The sequence below is a fragment of the Chinchilla lanigera genome, unplaced genomic scaffold, assembly GCF_000276665.1.
Source record: "Chinchilla lanigera isolate Chin_1 unplaced genomic scaffold, ChiLan1.0 scaffold00038, whole genome shotgun sequence".
Lineage (NCBI taxonomy): Eukaryota > Metazoa > Chordata > Mammalia > Rodentia > Chinchillidae > Chinchilla > Chinchilla lanigera.
The window spans coordinates 278,418-297,293 of record NW_004955439.1 but is presented as its reverse complement, the minus strand read 5'-3'; the positions used below and the strand labels follow the sequence as shown (position 1 = coordinate 297,293).

The 18,876-nt window shown below is 38.1% G+C and overlaps 1 protein-coding gene across 1 annotated transcript in view; it reads right to left on the bottom strand.

Moving 5' to 3' along the window:
* Map3k5 (mitogen-activated protein kinase kinase kinase 5) overlaps nt 1–18,876 on the bottom strand; it is a gene marked incomplete in the record, with an annotated part of 214,421 nt that overhangs the window by 79,626 nt on the left and 115,919 nt on the right. The window contains 4 exon segments of the mRNA XM_005390462.2: nt 1,138–1,233; nt 4,180–4,229; nt 11,157–11,264; nt 16,677–16,830. Coding sequence (XP_005390519.1) covers nt 1,138–1,233; nt 4,180–4,229; nt 11,157–11,264; nt 16,677–16,830 — 408 coding nt within the window.

Sequence of the window (18,876 nt, the reverse complement as noted above, 5' to 3'; positions counted from 1 at the left end):
CCGGAAGTCCTCTTTCCCCTGCCTTTAGTCAGACAGTTGTGGCTGTCTTGATACCCTAAGTCAATTTAAAACATTTTCCTTTCATGGTCATTTTGACTTCGGGGAACCGCGAGAAGTGTCACAGTGCCAGAACCAGTGAACAGTGTGGATGAGGAGACACAGTAATCTTTTTATTTTTCTTTTTTACAAGTCTGCCTTTCCATTAGATGGAACTTGGCAGCAGCATTCATAGCATTTTTTATCACACCTCATAAAGATATTTACAAAAGAGGACTTCCAGAACTTCTCCAGAAAGTGGCAAGAATGATGGAATAAGTATGTTCAAAGTTGGGGGAGTACTCAGGGTGGTTAATTCAAGCATACAGTGCAGTCCATTGATTTTTGAATTATCTGTTTTATTGGTGTAAATCAGATCATTGGCTCTTATCCCAGGCTGTGCCTCCACAAGACAATCCAACATAATTAGTCTGAGGATAAAGGCCAGGTACTTTCTGTAGTGTGTGTATATGTGTGTGTCGGGGGGTAATGAACATAGGGCTTTGCATGTGAAGGGCTTGTTCTACCACTGATATACACCCCCAGCTCCTAGGTATTTTTTTAAAGGTTCACCAAGTGATTTTAATGCAAGCCAGGGTTAAGACTCACTGTTATAGACCATAGTAAAAGTATTCAAAATAATTCAAGAATGAAAATTCTGGTGAACATATATAAAAATGGAACACGTTTAAAATCAGGTATAATATTTAATAGTTAACCAGTAAGTCTTGGTTAATGTTTTATTTGTGGAAGAAAAAATTATTAATAAGATAAAGCTTATTATAGAGAGCCCCTCTAAAAGTTCTCTGATTACACATCATACCACATCATAAAAACAGCCCAAGTTAAAAAATATTTTTTGAGATGGGGCTCGCACTATGTTGCCCAGGCTGGCTTCAAACTCCTAGACGTAAGCAATCCTCCCGCCTCAGTCTCCCAAGTAGATGGGACTACAGGCACACACCACCATGCCATGCCAAGTAAAATATGTTGTAAGTACATAGCCATGAATTCTTCACAAGAGCTACATGCTCACTCATTAACTGAAAATAATGACCAAGTCTGAATAGCCTTTTTTCACACAGAGTGACAAATACGTACTTTTTACAGTGAAGTTCTGTACAGAAATAGATTTGGAAGTCATCAGAATTGTGAAGCACATAAAGAAAACAGCATCGCTCTTCAAATTTAGAAATACTGAAACAAACAAAGAGAGCACTATTCAGAGAAATGGCAATAATTCCATGGATCTGTAATGAAAAATAAATACCTTTTTATAGCCAATCCCAATTATGGTGCCAACATTCCCCACACCACAATAATAAAATTATGTACTATTCTGAGAATTGTCCTCCTACTCATCCCTGTGAGGTGCATTAGCATAATGCCACATGTCCCTTTGATGTAGCATGGAAAGAGGGCCTGTCCCTGTGGTACTCATCTGTCTGCCGTGAGGAAAAGTGCAAGTATCAACTGACTAGTTGATCTCGGTGATTCTGGACCCAGGGCATCAGTAGAACAAGGAAATGTCTCCAAAGTTAAGCAGGCAGTTTGTGGTGGCACCTCACTAGCTGTGGAGATATTAGAGGAGTGAAGAGGTGTGGAACAGTGCTTGGTTTGGACTCAGCAAGTTCTTTCGTGCAACATGGAACAGTGTTGAGCTCAGCCATGTTGTTTATGTGGAGAGTTGGCAAACATTTTGTGTAATGGGCCAGATGGTAAAATACTTCTGGTTTTGCAGGCCAAACCACTCAGCTCTGCTGCCCGGGTATAGAAATAGCTCTCAATCACAAATGAATCAATATAGCTGTGTTCTAATTACACTTATAAATAAGGCAGTGGACCTCACTGGGTCCGTGAACCATAATTTGCCACCTCCTATTTTATACCTCTGTACTTACTGTTTCTTTGATTTGGAATATGCATCATTTTTTACGTGTGTGTGTGTGTGTGCGTGTGTATGCGCGCGCGTGCGCGCGCATGCGCACATGCATGGTTCCAGAGTGGACCAAGAGCCTCATGCATGTTAAACAAGCCCTCCAGCACTGAGCTATATCCTAGCCCTTTTTAAAATTTTATTTTGAGACAGTGTCTCACTAAGTTGCCCAGGCTGTCTCAACTTGAGATTCTCCTACCTTAGCCAGAGTTACAAGCATATGTCATGACATTCATTTTTCACTTTCAAAAGAAATTCTAATCATCACCGATGGCTCAGCTGAGGCCTTATCCCTTCCTCCTGCCTTGCTTGGACCCTAAATAGAAAGACTCACTCTTGCACTTCTGTTCTCTGACTGTGCTTCTATCTCTGCTCATCTTACCCTGTGCTGTCATTAGTTGCTAAATGTCTGCTCCCCTCCCTGTTGGATTGTGAATTCTTCGAGAGAGAAGCTCAGCTGGGCATGGCACTGCCTGCTAGTCATCTCAGGTACTTGTAAGGCTGAGGCAGGAGGATCCCAAGTTCAGGCTCAGCCTTGGCAACTCAGTGACTTAGTGAAACCCTTTTTCAAAATTTAAAAATTTAAAAAGGCCTGGGGATGTAATGAAGAGCAAAAGCTCTGGGTTGAGTCATCAATGAGAGAGAAAGAAAGAGAGAGACAGACAGAGACAGAGAAAGAGAAAGAGAGAGAGCGACACAGAGAGCAACAGAGAGAGAGAGAGAGAGAGAGAGAGAGAGAGAGAGAGAGAGAGAGAGAGAAAGGGAGAGAAAGGGAGAAAGAGAAAAAAATGACTGACTGGCTCACGTCTTAGTCATTTCTGTGCCCACAGCAGAACAAGACTCAACATTTGGCACAATCTAGTGTTCAATCAATGCCACTGACTTGAGCCAGGCAAGTTCTGAGGTGATGCAAGGCACACTGCTGACCTAGTTGGATTTTGTTCTGCAGTTTGTCATCTCCACATTCTGGAGGAGGAAGCCAGGAACAGAGAGCTTCCTCTGAAATCACCAACTAGAACTCCAGTTCACCAAAATATAAACGAACAATAACTAGATGGCAGCGTGCTGTGTATATGTCACAAATCAGAATGGCTGCTATTTCTATAGGCCTGCCACATCGCGTAAAAGAAGATTAATTCACTGGAAAACAGAGCTGATAAAGTGAAATTTACATTTGCCACACTAAATGTAGCGCTTAGAAATGCAGCAATAAATGAGTGTCTTGCTAGTGGCTGGTTTTAAAAATTAAATATTAAAAGAATAAAGCTTTATTTGAGAAGATATTGATTGGAAAGATATATGAGTCAGTCTATAATCTTGCTGGTTTCTTTTTAGATCATTCCTGAGGTAACAGGTAGTTCTACAAGGAAAACTAAAATTATTGGTGACTCAGACTGCTCTATCAGTTCATGCTCTAACAAAGCCAATCACTATTATTACAAAACCGACAGGATATTACATAACTGGTCTGCAGAAATCTGTTGTCTCCCATTTCTATTATGTTAGGATAAACAGTAGTAAACACAACTAATTTGGTTTGAAATTTGCAAGAGCTGGTTTAGCATGAGCTGCTACAGAACAAGTACTTGAACATTTACACAGTGACTTTTTTTTTTAAATCTTATTCCTAATTCCCAAGAAATGGCATTTTCTGAGCCACTGGCATTGTGACAACAATGTCAGAACTAAACTGAAATGAAGTAAGCCACTGTGTCCTCAGGAATATTAACAGTGACCTTAGGGAAAGTTGTTTTTCATAATCTCATGCTGTTAATATTAGTTGTACAACACAGCCTTGTAGACGGCCTGTGTGCTTTGGAACCATTCAAAGGAAGATTAGTTCCCAGTATACCAAAAGGACAGAAAACCATCCTACAATATAAACCAAAAGCTCAGTCTGCTAGAGAGGACCTCCACAACATTCCTTCTATCTATATCTACATTCTGGTCCATGGTTCACATTTCCCCCAAAGTCATCATATTTTAGGTAGGTGACAAGCACACAGTCAGTGTGACTTGCATCAGTGTCTTGCGGCAAATCTTCAAAACAGAGACAATAAGACTGTAGAGGGCTGGGCATTTCCACCAATAGAAAGATTCTTGAAATTTTTTGCACTTTTAGATCATAAACAAAAGTTCTGTTCAGGCTATGAATATCCCAGAAAAATGTCTTTTAAGTAACCAAAATGTATCAAACAGAAACTTACCTCACTCCCCTGACAGAGGAAGCACTAAAATTCCACTCATGTATACCTTTCTAGAACACAGAAGAACAGCAACAAAAAAATTCAGTCATCCAAATGGAAAATAATATCACAAAATAATTTTGTTTTATTATTTTTAATAATATGCCAAAGCATTTTTTTCTAGTGCCTAATTCTTCAGGAGCAAGTTATCTGCTGGAGGCTGCCATGTATTCAGAAGTCACAAGGGCGATTTTTACTTAATAATTCCTATATTTTAATAAAACAGCTTTCAAAAGAGCCTGGGAGGTGTCGTCTCATTGAATTCTATTGCTTGTTTTCTAGAAATAACTATTGCGCATTAATTTTTTCAGTAAAAAAACCCAGTGATTAAGGTAATCTAATTATAATAGTCAAGCAATATTTCCATTCTGAGAAAGAAAAACATGAATTTGCAAAAAATCCCTGCAAAGTTTTAAAGGTAATTATTTCTGAATTATATTTAGGTAAAATTTCCAAATAAACTGTAGGGTTTATTTCCTCAGAAATAAGGAAAGTATGTGTGTGCACATGTAGTATGCACCTCAGCTACAACATGTGGCTGCCTAATTTACTCAAAACTCAATATGCTAAGACAGTCTGAACATAAAAACTTTGATTACCATATGATATATATGGGTGATTTGCAGGTTTCAAGTGAAAAAAAAAAAGCAAGAATTCATATTTTGACTTTATTACTAAGCCTGTTACATTTCTTATCAAATTCATATGTCTTTTAAATAAATTCCAATCATATTCCTTATAAAAATAACTGGCGATATAAAATTAATAGCCTAAATGTGTTTATACAAATAGTTGATACATGTGTCTATATCTCGTAAGTATCCTACAGTGATAAATTCACACTGAAATTCAACTCTGTTAATGTAAAGCAAGGAGTAAAACAAACTCTTACCCACTAACTACCAGGAGGTCGAGATCTTGGGTAGGGTAGTGAAATGAGTAACCAAACTTTGTGGCTCTAAGGTGGCCCAGAACTCCCTGCTTGGCCAAAACTACTCACAAAGCCACAAATTTTATTCATAGCCTCTAGTTCTTCACTAGGGCCACCCAAGTTAAAATAAAAATAGGTTTTCTGAACCCAATGTAGATTTACTGAAAAACTAGTTTCAACAAACATTAGGCAAGTCACAAGGATGGGAACTGAACTAGCACGGAACAAATTTTGCTGAACATAAACTCCAAGTAGGGAAGACAGACACCACACACAGAGAGGTGCCCATGGAACATGGCTCTCCTAAGTAGCACGCAGAGAGAGGTAAATTAGAACAGCAGCCTGCAGCCACAGCTGGTAATGTGGAAAGTTACTTCTAAATCTTGCTGGCCTCCGGTGAACTTCTAAATACACACGTGACCCAGGGGCTGCAGCCGTTACCTGCACACTGCATGCACACAGTGCTGCCTTTCCTCTAAGCCTGCAGCTGAGCTGCCTTGCAAGGCCATGTGTAGGGAGAGGGGGAGGGCGCGGAGCCCAGAGCTGCTGGGCAGTGTGCTAACCAGACGCTGAACAGCAACCGGCAAACACTGACAAGATAGCACTGGGAAACCGAGCCCTGTTGTGGGAGCAGCTAAGGAGAGATTTCCCACATTGATTGGGCTAGTTCCGTAGGAAAAGAGTATGGCGCTTCTGGAATAGTAGGTTCCTAAAGGCTGCCAGGGAATGGTCCATTTCAATGCTGTCAATCAAACCCAGGGCCTCCAGGAGAGTGATGAGCATGAGAAGGCCTCACACCCCACCTGTCCTGCTAGTGGGACTCACCACACAGAGGTGCTGGTGAGCTACACAGCCAACCCAGGAGTTAAGGCGCCAGGGACTGTCTAGATTGGAAAAGGCAAGGCCTGCAGGGGAGTCTTAATTAGCCCCAGCAGGCCCAAACCAATGCTCAACATAATTCGACCAGCAGAAGCACCACTTTCCAGGAATTTCCAGCCTCAGATCCCGCACTTCAGTCAGGACAAGAATAAAAACTGGGAGCTAATACAGAGTTAGGGTGACAGAACTTACACAGCGGCAGGCACTGTTGGTTTCTTAGGCAAAGGCCATTCTCTTTTTCGCCTTTGCTAATGAGAAATGAATTTTGTTCAGGTTCCGGTGGGATGGTGAAATTGATTAATTTAAATTGGCTGTAGTAAGCCCATTTCCCTTGCTGGTGATTGGTTTGGCATGGCCACAGGGTAACGTCTTTCCCTATGAAGGAGAAGGTCTAACCCTCTCCCCTCTCTGGGATACCATTCCTTTGTTTTGTTTTATTTGCAGTGCTGGGGACTGAACCCAGGGTCTTCTGCAGGATTCCCTTATTATTTAAGCTATTTTAGTTGGGAGTTTTGGAATCTGGGGTGACACGCACCCCTCACACATTTCCTGAGTCTTCTCCAAGCGTCACTGGCTGGAGCTGCGGTGGGAGAGGAGGCAACCTTTGTGCTCCACTGGGCCCTGCTACCTTCTACCTGAGTAAGAAGCCATCAGAGAGGCCAAGAATGCATGGACTTCAAGTCTAAAAGGAGGGAGCATCTAAGTATCAACCCACTAAAACATCTTACACATAACTTCTCTTCTCAGGCCTACATTTTTCTTTCATTGCATCTATGCATACTCTCTTCAAGTATTACCTGACTTTAAGCAGCAACTATCTAAGGGAGCATGGCAAAAGTCTCAAAATCAACTTTATTGTTGAACGTAAAGTAGTTCTTTTTAAATTTGTTTTTTAATTACAAGGCTTCATTTTGGCAGATTCATACATGCACATTCAAATAGTTCTAAAAGTACCTGAAAGTTGGTTCATAATGTACTTAAAGTTTTGAAAAATTGCAACAAGAAATATATACTAACTCATAGAACTGTCCACTCTACATTTTAGAGTGAAAATACTCAGGAAGTAAGGAAATAAATATGATAAATAAAAAGCAACATTTGTTGTTCTATGTTTTGCCCCAAAATTAATATTCTACATAAAAAACAATCCATTTCCTGTTTAATATAAGGCCTATTAAATGGGTTGCTTATCTGCTACTTAAATGTAGTTTTACGGTCATTTTAAACTAACATGGCGCTGGGGATATAGCTCAGTGGCACAGTACCCACCTGGCAAGCACAAGGTTGTGAGTTCGATTCCTAGTAATATAATAAATAAACTAACATGGCAATCATAAAGTTTTCCTATTTTTATTACTTGTCTTCTCCCAACTTTACCACATCTATTTTTAAAAGTAGAGAAAATGACAGTGGTAATAAAAACACAATGGATAGGAAGAAGGTTTGCAATGAAATCAACACAAAATTAAAATGGGAATGGGAATAATGCAAATATATTTCTTCTTAAACAGAAAGTGGTGAAAATGGGTAATTCACAGCCTAAATTTGTAACCTTTTGTAACGTACGCATTTGTATTTTCATATATTTATTTCCTAGCATAATATTATATCTATAATTGTCACAGAGCACAGGAGAATCAGCATAAGGCTCACTTCACTAAATAAAGCACCTCCAGGAAGGAGCAAACAGTAACAACTGGTTGGAAGTCATGCTCATTTTCCAGAAATCTCTGGCTTATTCTCTGTTCTTTTTCTGTCTTCCAAATTCTTCTGGCTCTCCATTCATTCTCTGCGTCTTGCTAATCACTAATTCCTTCAGCCCTGTTCTGTATCCAAGTGTCCTTGGATGACCTTGCTCTTTTCAGTTAAACCTGTGACAATCTTTCCCAGTCCTGCTCCCTTCAGATAATGTCATATCTCCTAACTTGTCTGAGTTTTTATAATTTCAAATTTATGATTCCTAAGCTTGACCTTGTGAGAACTTGTCTGCAAATACTTTAAAACAATGCACTTTAATATTAACAACATGTGTATGTAGTTATATTGATTATTCTCAATATTGTCTCTGGGTGATTCTACTTAGAATCATTCATTCCATCAGTTCCAAAAAAAACAAGTCCAAAATTAAATTCCATAGGATTCCTGTACAACCCAGGTTTCCCTTTGAAAATCCTGCCAGCATTATCAAGGCAATCAAAATATGAGTCACTTTGCATTTATTTCTTCCTTTTTTGATCTTCATTCTAATCTGTGATTAAATCGTACATTTTTATACCTAAACAGTCTGCCCCTGTGTGGTCACAATCACATTATTCCAGTCGGAGGTCTCTACCTGTCCCATGTGTAGTCAGTTCTAAAAATCTTCTCTCTGACCCTCCAGAGTACAACTCTCACCTCTAATGTCAAGGCCAGATAAATATTACAGCCATAGCAGCAACTACTGCTGAGTATGTTTTCTGTGCCATTTAGACCTGTGCTAAATGATTTAGAATAATTAGCATCTCTGATCTTCACTACAATTCTATGAGGTACTACCCTCCCCTTACATTTATGGAAACTACAAATGGATTGCCCAGGTCACAAAGTAAGAAAGAAATAACATCAGTCTTCAGCCCTATGCAGTTTCGCTGATCCTGCGTTCTTTACTATGCTGTTCTGCCTTCATGCCTCTTTCCTGAAATTCACAGACCAATGGCTCTTATGGTCTTCTCGACAAACCAACACAATCCCAAGGCCCATAGAACTCAAACAATGCTGATGGACATGAAGCACTAACATTAACAGTTATCTCAGATGTAGCATGATGTTCTGGGAGAGGTCTCTTTAACCTACTTATTAGAAATGTTACCTGGACAGTGGTGGCCAATGACTTCTTCTAAAGTCTTCATCACTTTGCAGGGAAAGTGTATATAATGTCACTTTTATGACAGTGTGTTGTAAGAGTTATCAAAGGAAGTTTTCTATTATGAATAAGTTAGTAGTACAAGTAATTTTAAGAGTTTGTATGTGTGATTGGCACCCTTCACAAAAAACTGTCAATTTTCTGACTCTACTTATAATGGCAAATACTGGAACGTATAATTTGCATGTGCTGAGTCAAGATCCTTAGTTATTACAACCTATTAATGGAATGTATGTCCCTAAAACTGTCTAGAATTGTCATGTAAAAATGCTATCAAGGACACTGTACCTCAAATTGAGTGTAAAAAAGACCACAGTTCTGAAAGATGCCACTAGATAATTCTCAATGCTACTAGACAGATTTGGAGAAAGGATGGCATTCTCCATGTTTATTCTGCAACTGCATATTATCAACATTTAGCATGCCTGCTAAAATACTAAGTTACAAGCCTTATTATGACACTGCATCCATAAAAATGTATTCTGGGTGCTGCTCCATATCTGTATGCTGGTTTTAAGCCCAAGGGCCTTTTCACACATTTGAGTTCTGCCTTTCTTCAGTTTGTGTGATATGCAGACCAAGGATCTGCATTTGGAACCAGCTCTTTGGGTGACTCTCCCCAGTATTTTATGGAGACGCACTCTGAGAAACACTATGTGTAAGAGCCAGCTTAGTCAAAAGTCAAGGCCATAATAATTCTTCAGCCACTACGACTGAATAATTTAGTATATCCTATTAAAGCTGTTCTCAGCCATGGCTGCACACAGAAATCACTCAGGCATCTTCATAAAACTGTATATGCACAAGCTTCACTCTAAGTATAAAAGATTCCAATTCAGTAGATCTCTTGCAGGCCAGGATACCACAAGTAGTAGTCCAGATGTCAGCCAGGTTTGTGCCTCAGCAGAGGACCCAGCCCTCCCAACTGGTTACCCATGTTGTTTAAAGAATGAAGCAGAGTTAAATCCTGGAGTTTTAAAATTATGATATGGCCTTAATATGTACAAAGAAGTCATTTTATTGCTGTTATTGTTACTACTCTTAAGATATACTGAGCAATTGTAAGAGTGCTCTGTGCAAAGCACTCTACCTATGCTATTTCATTTAATCTTCACAGCCATCTTTTGAGGTGAACATTATTTATTATTATTATTAGCTCATCTATAGAATAGAATACTAATACTGCAGCTTGGAGAAGCCAAATTGGTCACAGTCAGGTACAAAAATCTATTCTAAACCTGGATCTACTGACTCAAAAAACATATTTAAATGCAACTCTATACTCCCAAATAGGCCTCCTGATTCCATTTCTTGCTTTGCTTCTCCCTTATCATCATGAAAATACTCATGTTTTACTATCTGCGTTGAATTTAAGGAGTTTTATTTGTTTTGTATACACTTGTATCCCTACCATCTAGCATGGTTCCTGGCAGTGCCAAGCTCAGAATAAGTGCTCAATAAACATCCACTGAGTGAATAAGTGAATGAATGATGTTTAAAGAAAACTGTAAGTTATTTTGGAAAGTTATTACAAAAAATCCTATGAATGAACTACTTTTTCTCAAGACTTCCCTCATTTCTACGGTTTACCCTGTGGACTCTTAAGATCCTGAAAAGATTTTTATTTTAATAAAGTAAGGTTACTTTTACATGCATAAAGCTGATGAAATGTAGATGTAGAAAGGCTTATCCACATGACTGCTAGGCAAAGAAATCAGAGTGTTTAAGATCCTTCTGAAAACAAGTAGCATCATAGCCCATACTGTTTTGTGCCCGACACACTGAGATTTAGGAGCTACTTAGATAAACAACCAGCTAGAAATAATAAAAACTACTATGGTACCAGTGTAACACTAGAAGAAGCCATATCCTGACAGGCTTCCTAGAATTAATATATGCGTCATTTACAACATATCTTTTAAGTATTAGTTCTTTCATGCATAATTTAATATACAGCACTAATTTACAAAACAAACATACCAATATGATTACACATTGGTTATGCCATTTATGATAAAAATCCAAATAGTTCAACTGTATTTTATTAACTGACTGAAATTATTCACCCAAATTGAACCGTTTATATTACAGAATGCACTTATGCCAAGATAATACAGTCAAACTACTTCTTTATTAACACAGACATGTGCTGGAATAGTAAATACTAGAAGGGTGTGAAGTGTCTCATTACTAACCCTCTTTTCTTAGTAATTCTGCCCAATTTACCTTGTCATCCGGAAGCACATGCCAAATAGAGATTGTCTTTTCCTCCACTTCATTGTTGATAGACAAATAAGAAGGCTGGTATATTTTGGTTGGTTCTAATATTAACACCTTAAAAAGATAGGACATAGAAAACTCCTGTTAGTACCTTATGATTTAAACCCCTTAGAGCTGTTATAACACCCCAGGACCAACATGGGATATTATAGATGAGGCTCTACATCCCTTCCTGGAATGACCCATTTTAACTTCTGGTGAGTCCTTTGAGCACTTTATGGTATTATTATACAATCATTAATTATACAATTATTAGGATATAGTTATGTCACTGTATATAATTGTATAAAATTATAATTATATATTGTATAATTATTATACAATTTTAATAAGGCCCCAAAGTACATCACTTTCTATGGCTAACAAACTTGTAAATAAACATTTGAAGTCCATCTATTAGTTCAGCTATCCCAAGGAAATCCACTTACGATACATCTTATCACATAATACAGAAGCTGTATCTATAAATACAAGTGTGTCAAAGCAAGGAAGAACATTTTTGAATAGTTCTGTGCACAGAAAAGGAAATATTCAATATAGAGAATGTCATATGATTATTTTAGGTTTTCTGCTATCATACTTTTTCATAAACAGGTACTAGTATGGCTTTCATACCCATATAAATGGACTTGGATATGACTTGGGTTATTATTTAAGGAGTTTTATATATAAACCCAAGAAACAGACATAGATGTATGACATAATAATGTTTTTTACACTGTCTTCAAGATAAAATTGGCATCTTCAATATGATATATTTAGCCTTGTTAGAGAAAAAGAAAAGTAAAATCTGTTCTTTTGGAGATATATAAAGGAGACATACATATAAGTTAAGAATCTGAGTTACAAATAAATATGCTATTACTAATCTCTCACATCAGGAGTGAATAACTTTAAAAGACTAAACACGCCCTAATTTCAAAGTTGCTATAACCATTGCCTATCTGTACGGATACTGAAAGACCTCATATTTTATGGAGAGCTTGGCTAGAATGTTAAAAAGAAAAGAAAAAAGAAAAGTCAGTACTTCGTCATAGAGAAACTAGAATAGTTCTTTCCACTCCACTGATTAAAACTCAAAAGAAACTACTTTTAGAACGAATCTTGAATAAAGCAAGCTTACCAAAGAAAAATGGACGGAAAAGCGTGCCCAAAGCTCTGTCCACAAGAAATTAGAGATTCATAGTACATTAAAATGAAAGATCTGGCACAGGATATGGGTCAGAAAACTGCTTCCTGGCCATATGCCTCAAACCCAATGTATTCATTGTATTCTAAGTCCATCAGAACAGTACAGTACAGTTCTGTAAGTTAATGTACAGAGAAGTAGGAAAAGGACACTAGCAAACAAAATTTTCTTTATTCTTTGAGTACAAAAAACATACAAAACTGAAAGAATTTTTGGTCCAGCTCTTGCTATGGAAAGATAGGACACTGCATAAATGGAACCCAGAGAGAGCCCACAGGGGTGGGCTAACTCAGGAAAATACTCATTCCTCAAGTGAGCCCAGGCCCAAACTCCAGTCAACAGAGTTGAGTGATACTGATTAACACTGAAAAATCAATGTTCAATCTAAACATCGAAGACACGGTGATTTCATGTCTGAGCATCCCAGTGCTTAGGAAATGAAAACGAATAAGAAGAGAATAAAAGATGGGTTTCCCAAAATATCATTCTAGTGACTTCATTGTGCATATATCTTCCCTAATTCTGTGGGCACACTAATGGTAGAAAAGCACAGCACCACATTAACTCCTTTCTTAAGTTATGTCTGTGTTATCTATCTGATGTTTCTAATTGATAAACTCTGAACTATGTGTTCCTCACTCAGCACAGGAAATAAAAACAACGTTGCAGTTATCACTGTCTAATCTCCATTGAGCCCTTTCTTTGATCTGCCCTTGAAATAACAAAATATAAGGAATTTTAAGCATATATTACAGAGATTACAAAAAGGCTGAGAAAAGACCAGCAAAAGGAGGTAATCTGATAAAGTCATAAAGCTGAGCACAATTCACTAAAGGTATACATATTCTTGCTTTTACTCTCTTACATTTTATACTGGTCAGCATTAAAACTAACTTCTGACTTCACATATCTGCTGGAGGAAAGAAGAGGGCCAGGTCTATAAATACAGAGCAGATATGAACTAGGTTTATATGTCTCATGGTCCTATAGAATCTTCCCAAGCACCACCTTCTCCTTGTCCCATCCTGATCCTTATCTTCTGTCTTGGTGTTAGGTTAAGAGTCTCCAAACTTTTCATTGTGAGAAGGAAGAAAATATACCCAGAAGAGGTAAGAAAAGAAATAAATCAAACTGAACCCAAGTAATAACAAAGGATGGGGCCATTCAAGTCACCTCTTAATAAATTTTAATTCTCTTTTGCCCAGGGTCTTGGTTATTTCCTGGAAGAAGGACAGTGGAAATAGTAAAGAGATAAATAGAAACAATCACAGTAAATATTTTCTATCCTGGTGTTATGGTTTATGTCTGTGTGTCCCCTCCAAAGCCTCATGCGACCATGGGGCAGGCTATTAGAGTTGAATGATTGTGGGTGTGAGAGCTACACCTTCCCTGGGGTGGATAGTTTGCATATGTAAGGGAGAGGAAAAGAGTGCTTGAGGACATTCCTCCCCCATTCCGCCCTTGTGTGTGGTTGTTGCTTAGCTGTGTTCTGCTGTCCTGAGCTGCAGCTCTTTGCCATGTGCCACTGTGCCTTATAATCTGCCAAGTACAGACTGAAACCTCCATGAACTGTAAGCGAAATAAACCTTTCCTTCCTTCATTTTGGGCGTCAGGTATTTTGTCCCAGCAACAAGAAAAAAGTAACCAAGACACCTGGTTTCATTCAGATCCATGTCAAAAGAAGGACAATCTTATCATCCTAAAGAAGACCCACAAAAGCCTTCCTAAGTGTGAACCAGGTCTAAGGACATGACAAATTGTAGTGACTGATAATCACCACAGGTCTAAAGGGATCCTTTCTCTATGACACTGAGGAGCACAGCAAATTCTAGAAGTGGTCACAATTGGTTACCCAAATATTGGCTTTATTTTTCTTCTGTATTATCATCTACATTGAGGTTTTTAAAATCCTTAATATGTTTTCATTAAGCAATATCTTTGCAGTTTCTGCAGTGTTTGATCTTATATGTAAATACAAATATAGATAGATAGATAGATAGATAGATATAGATATATATAGATAAATCTCAAATGGTTCATCCTAAAGCAATTTCTACTGGATCTGGAACTTCTTGGTTGACTTAATTTTCTGGAATTCATACAAGATAACATAACTCTAAGAAAGTTCAACTCCAGAAGAGCTAGAAAGCTATACAGTTTTGCACTCTGGGAAACAACAAACCAGGGGAAAGTAATTTTGAGCACCCAAGTTACGAATTCTGATGCTGCAGTAAGAGAAGAGAGCAGAAAACACTCAGATTTTTTTCACAGAAAGCCCCAAAGTAAACTACCAGATTCCAAGAAGGAAATGGGTTGGTAAAGACAAAGTATGGTATAGACAAATCTGCAAGATCACCCACCAAATACCTTTCTGCCTTCCACCCACAGATTTAAAAATGCTACTGTGCTACCATACCTGCTTCAAAGCTTTTTCTTAAAATAAAAAAATTGAGATACTGAAATAAAAACCTGAAGTCCCCACTGTCCTTATACATCCCAACATTCCCCTCCCTAAATGATTTCTCAGAATATGTAGCAAATCTTAAATGAATGCACCAGCAATCTTTACAAATGCTCATGTCTCTGTACCTCTGTCAATTATTGTAAACTTTTAAATTGATTCAAATAGGCCAAAATTCTGTCTCATTTTAATTTTCTTGACTACCCAGTAAGGCTAATCATCTTTTTATATGATTTGCTTGTTCTTCTTATCAATGTGTAGAAGTCTTTCACGCACATTAAGAATATTAACCATTTTACACCATTTATACTAAATATTTTCTATCTAGCAGCTTTAAATTCGGCATGTTTATGGTGCTTTTAATGAACAAAAATTTCATGCTTTTTGCCCTTCATTGTTGGAGATTGAAGGCAGGGCCTTTGTACACCCTAGGCAAATGAGCTACTACTGGGCCACTCCCCCTTCATTTTTAAATGAAATCAAGTTGGTGAATATTTGCCTTTAGGACTTCTGGGTCTTTTCCTGTCTAAGGAAGCCTCTCAATCTTGGGTATATACTTGTAATCTCACAATTTCTCATTCTATATTTTTGAGTTTTATTTTCTTTACATTCACTTATTGACACCATGACAGACTAATTCGTATTCTACTAATTTAAATGAGCTAGAACTGACTATTATAAATGATTTTCTTTCACATCCAGTTTTCTAGTGGATCAAGTTAGCAGTCAATTAAATACTTGAGTTGTGTACTCACTTCTTTCACCACCATATTTATTGCTACTCAGAGCACCAGCAAAGGGCAAGCTGCCAGCAAGATAAGTGCTTTGCTAGGCTACACATTATCTAGGCTAGAAAATAAAGTGAAGTAATTTAGTTTGAAAGGCTTTTCAATTAAGGATCCTGCTGAGCTCAAGGTTTCATCTGGAAGCCAGAGGAAAGCATGTTAATGCCAGTAATGGGTTTACCTTAATGAGGCAGATGATCCTATCAACAAAAGCTAGAAGTCAAACTTGTACAGAAAGGAGAACTGTTATCACCTTTCAGTACAGAAGACCAAAATTAGAGAGTTTAAACCAAGAGGTTTGTGGCATCATTTTGATATGGGAAGAGGTCTGTACACACTGTGAGTTGCCAGTAATTCCTGAATTAGATGCTGAAGCCATATTACTTTTAAATGGCATTATGAGAGCTATCAGGATGGATATATACATAAATACACACACACACACACACACACACACATGAACAAATCTGCTAGAGATTAGATAAAATGAGCTGCAGACGTAGAAGTACAAGTCTTTTCCCATGGTCAAAGCATTTTAAACAGGGTGTCTGTGACACACACAAGTAATTCTGGCCCACTAGGTAATGGATGATAGAGAAGGAATAATAATATGCACAAACCTAATAATTTTTATTACAGTAATGGTGATAAGACTGAAGACAATGTCAATAAAGCAGCAGTATTTAACAGCATCAACCTGTCTTGGCTGAAGAATTGCCTTCACTTACTAAGCTAACCAAGAGGCAATCTTTTTACTGCTGCAGAAGCATACTTCACTACTTATCAAAAGTAACCACCCCAATTCCATGGTAAAAACAGAACAATGCATCTCATTGCTCTGATTTGGAGAAGTTATTTTTAAAAGGTAAACTAAAGCAAACTAGATAGAAAATAAATCGAGGAACCAGGTAACTGCAGTCTCAGGGGATGAGAATCAATGCAACAGTACTGTTACATTCAAAATACAAGGTATTCTTTAAAGACAAGTAACAACATGGAGATGAACTTAGATTTATATCAAGGGTACTCACTGGAAATCTAACTACAGTAACATCTGTTTTTGTGGCCTCGACAAGAAAATCCATCCAAAAATCCACAAGTTCCTGCTTGGCCACAGGCTGCTCCATGGTCAACTTCACAAAATGTTTGTATATCAAAATCGTCTCTACAATTGACTTGAGGTACCTTAGGGTTAAAAGACAGAAAACATATAACGAACAAATTTAGAACTATGCATCCCAGTTTTATTCTGTAAGTCTAATTGATACGTGGCATTAAAACAGTATGCATTATTTGTTACACAGCATACACTTTCACATGTTATCCCATTCAAATCTCTCCAAAAAATTCAGTAAACTAGGCTTTTACCTCCATTTCAGAGATCAGGAAAGTGAGGCTTAGAGGACCTCAGTAAATTTCACTGAGGCCATGCATCCTCTTAAAACATTAGTTTCTAAATGCTATGTGCTATTCAAGCACAAGGTGAATGCATGTGTTTTTAAATACACTTCTTCGAAGAAGACTTCCGAAATAGATCCTTCATAAGTTTACTTTTCTCTGAAACAACTCAGCTTATATATTATATGAATATTTTCAAACCTAGTAAGATAGTGCCTCACAGGGGAAAAGAGAAGATAATTATACAATATAATGGCTATGTAGGTGCTTTGCAGACTTTAAACATGGGAGTTAACATGCCATAAAAATTAAGCAAACAGGGATTTAAGGCACAGTTTTGTGGCTGTTATTACTATTGCGTAAAATGATGTCTATTTTCTTTTAATGGAGCCAGCATACCTCAAACCAAACGCTTCACACCTGCACTTCAGTCTTCTCCCCTGCCAGCAGAACAGTCATCAAAAAAATAGCAAATCTGGCTAAGTGTAATGCATGCGTTTGTTGGATCCTTTACTTCATACTTGTTGAATGCCTACTGTGGACATGATAACAGTATGGCCCTGTTCTCACGTTGCATAGAAGGTCGTGGAGACACATGTAAAAAGGCATTATAACACCACAAACAAGTATCAATGGTGACATAATCCAATAGAGATACGAATAAGGGAAGTCATACAATCCATGTCAAGAGTCATTACTAAAGAACAACAGAAGCAAGAAGGAAGGGACTTGGGCTTCTGATAGGGGCTGCTTTATGAGCAGATGTGATTTACACATGTTTGTCAGGAAGACCAGAGGGTTGGATGGGGCATCCTCAGGCAGATGCTGAGCCATACCCATGTGAAACTGCAGCTTGGCACACAGACAATAAAGAGGCCAGTGCAAATCTTAGGGTGTGGCAACAGCTGAGGCTGGGTTGACTCAGAGAAAACCGTGTTTGCCAAGCCAAGGAGATGGACTTTATCCTTCAGGCTATGTAGAATTATTAAACCATATTGATTGAAGGATTTCAGAGGAAAGGCAGGGTCAGTCTTGTATTTTAGAAAGATCAGTGTGAGAGCGGTAGTGTGGAGGACTGGTGCAAGGAGATCTGGGTATGAGGAAGTCATGTAGGAACCCATGAGGGTCTTAGCATGGTGGTCATCCCCCAAATAGCCTCTGTGATGTGCCCAGTCATTCCTTGCGCTCTGAGTGGCTCTGGAAAGAGCCTTTCTCTCTGTCACTGTTAATCTCTTTATATCTTCACAATTACAAGTCAATTATACATGGGTGCATAATCAAATAAGCACTGTTTTCAAAGTGGTTCTAAACGCAGCTGGAATTTTGTTTTATTTTCTACAATACCATATTGATAGTGTTAGAACATGGGTTCATTTCAAGAATAATGTGACATTAGAATAACATACATATACAGGAAACATGGAAATGTGTCTCTCAAATTCTAAGTAAAAAGAAATGAGACCCAAGAATGAGGATTTCAAAACTGAGATTATGAAAGTGGTAAAGCAAAGAAAGAACACATGCTTGGAGTAAAGGCCAGGGGGCCGAATGCACACATGGCCTCACCCCTGAGTGCGGCTCGGACTCGGAGGGATGAAAGGCGTGGTCTCTGCGTGGCTCATGTGGGTGACGCTGACCAATCTGAGTTAGTGTGTAGGAGGGGCTATGAAAGGGACGGCTGACATCACCTATCCAAAATCATTAGAATCTACATTCAACAGATTCTCTCTGAGAACATCACATGTTTCTATAGATTTCTGTATTTTACTCTAAAAATAAATAAAATATTGTCATAAAATATTGTCAAATTCAGTTTAATAAATAAAACATGAG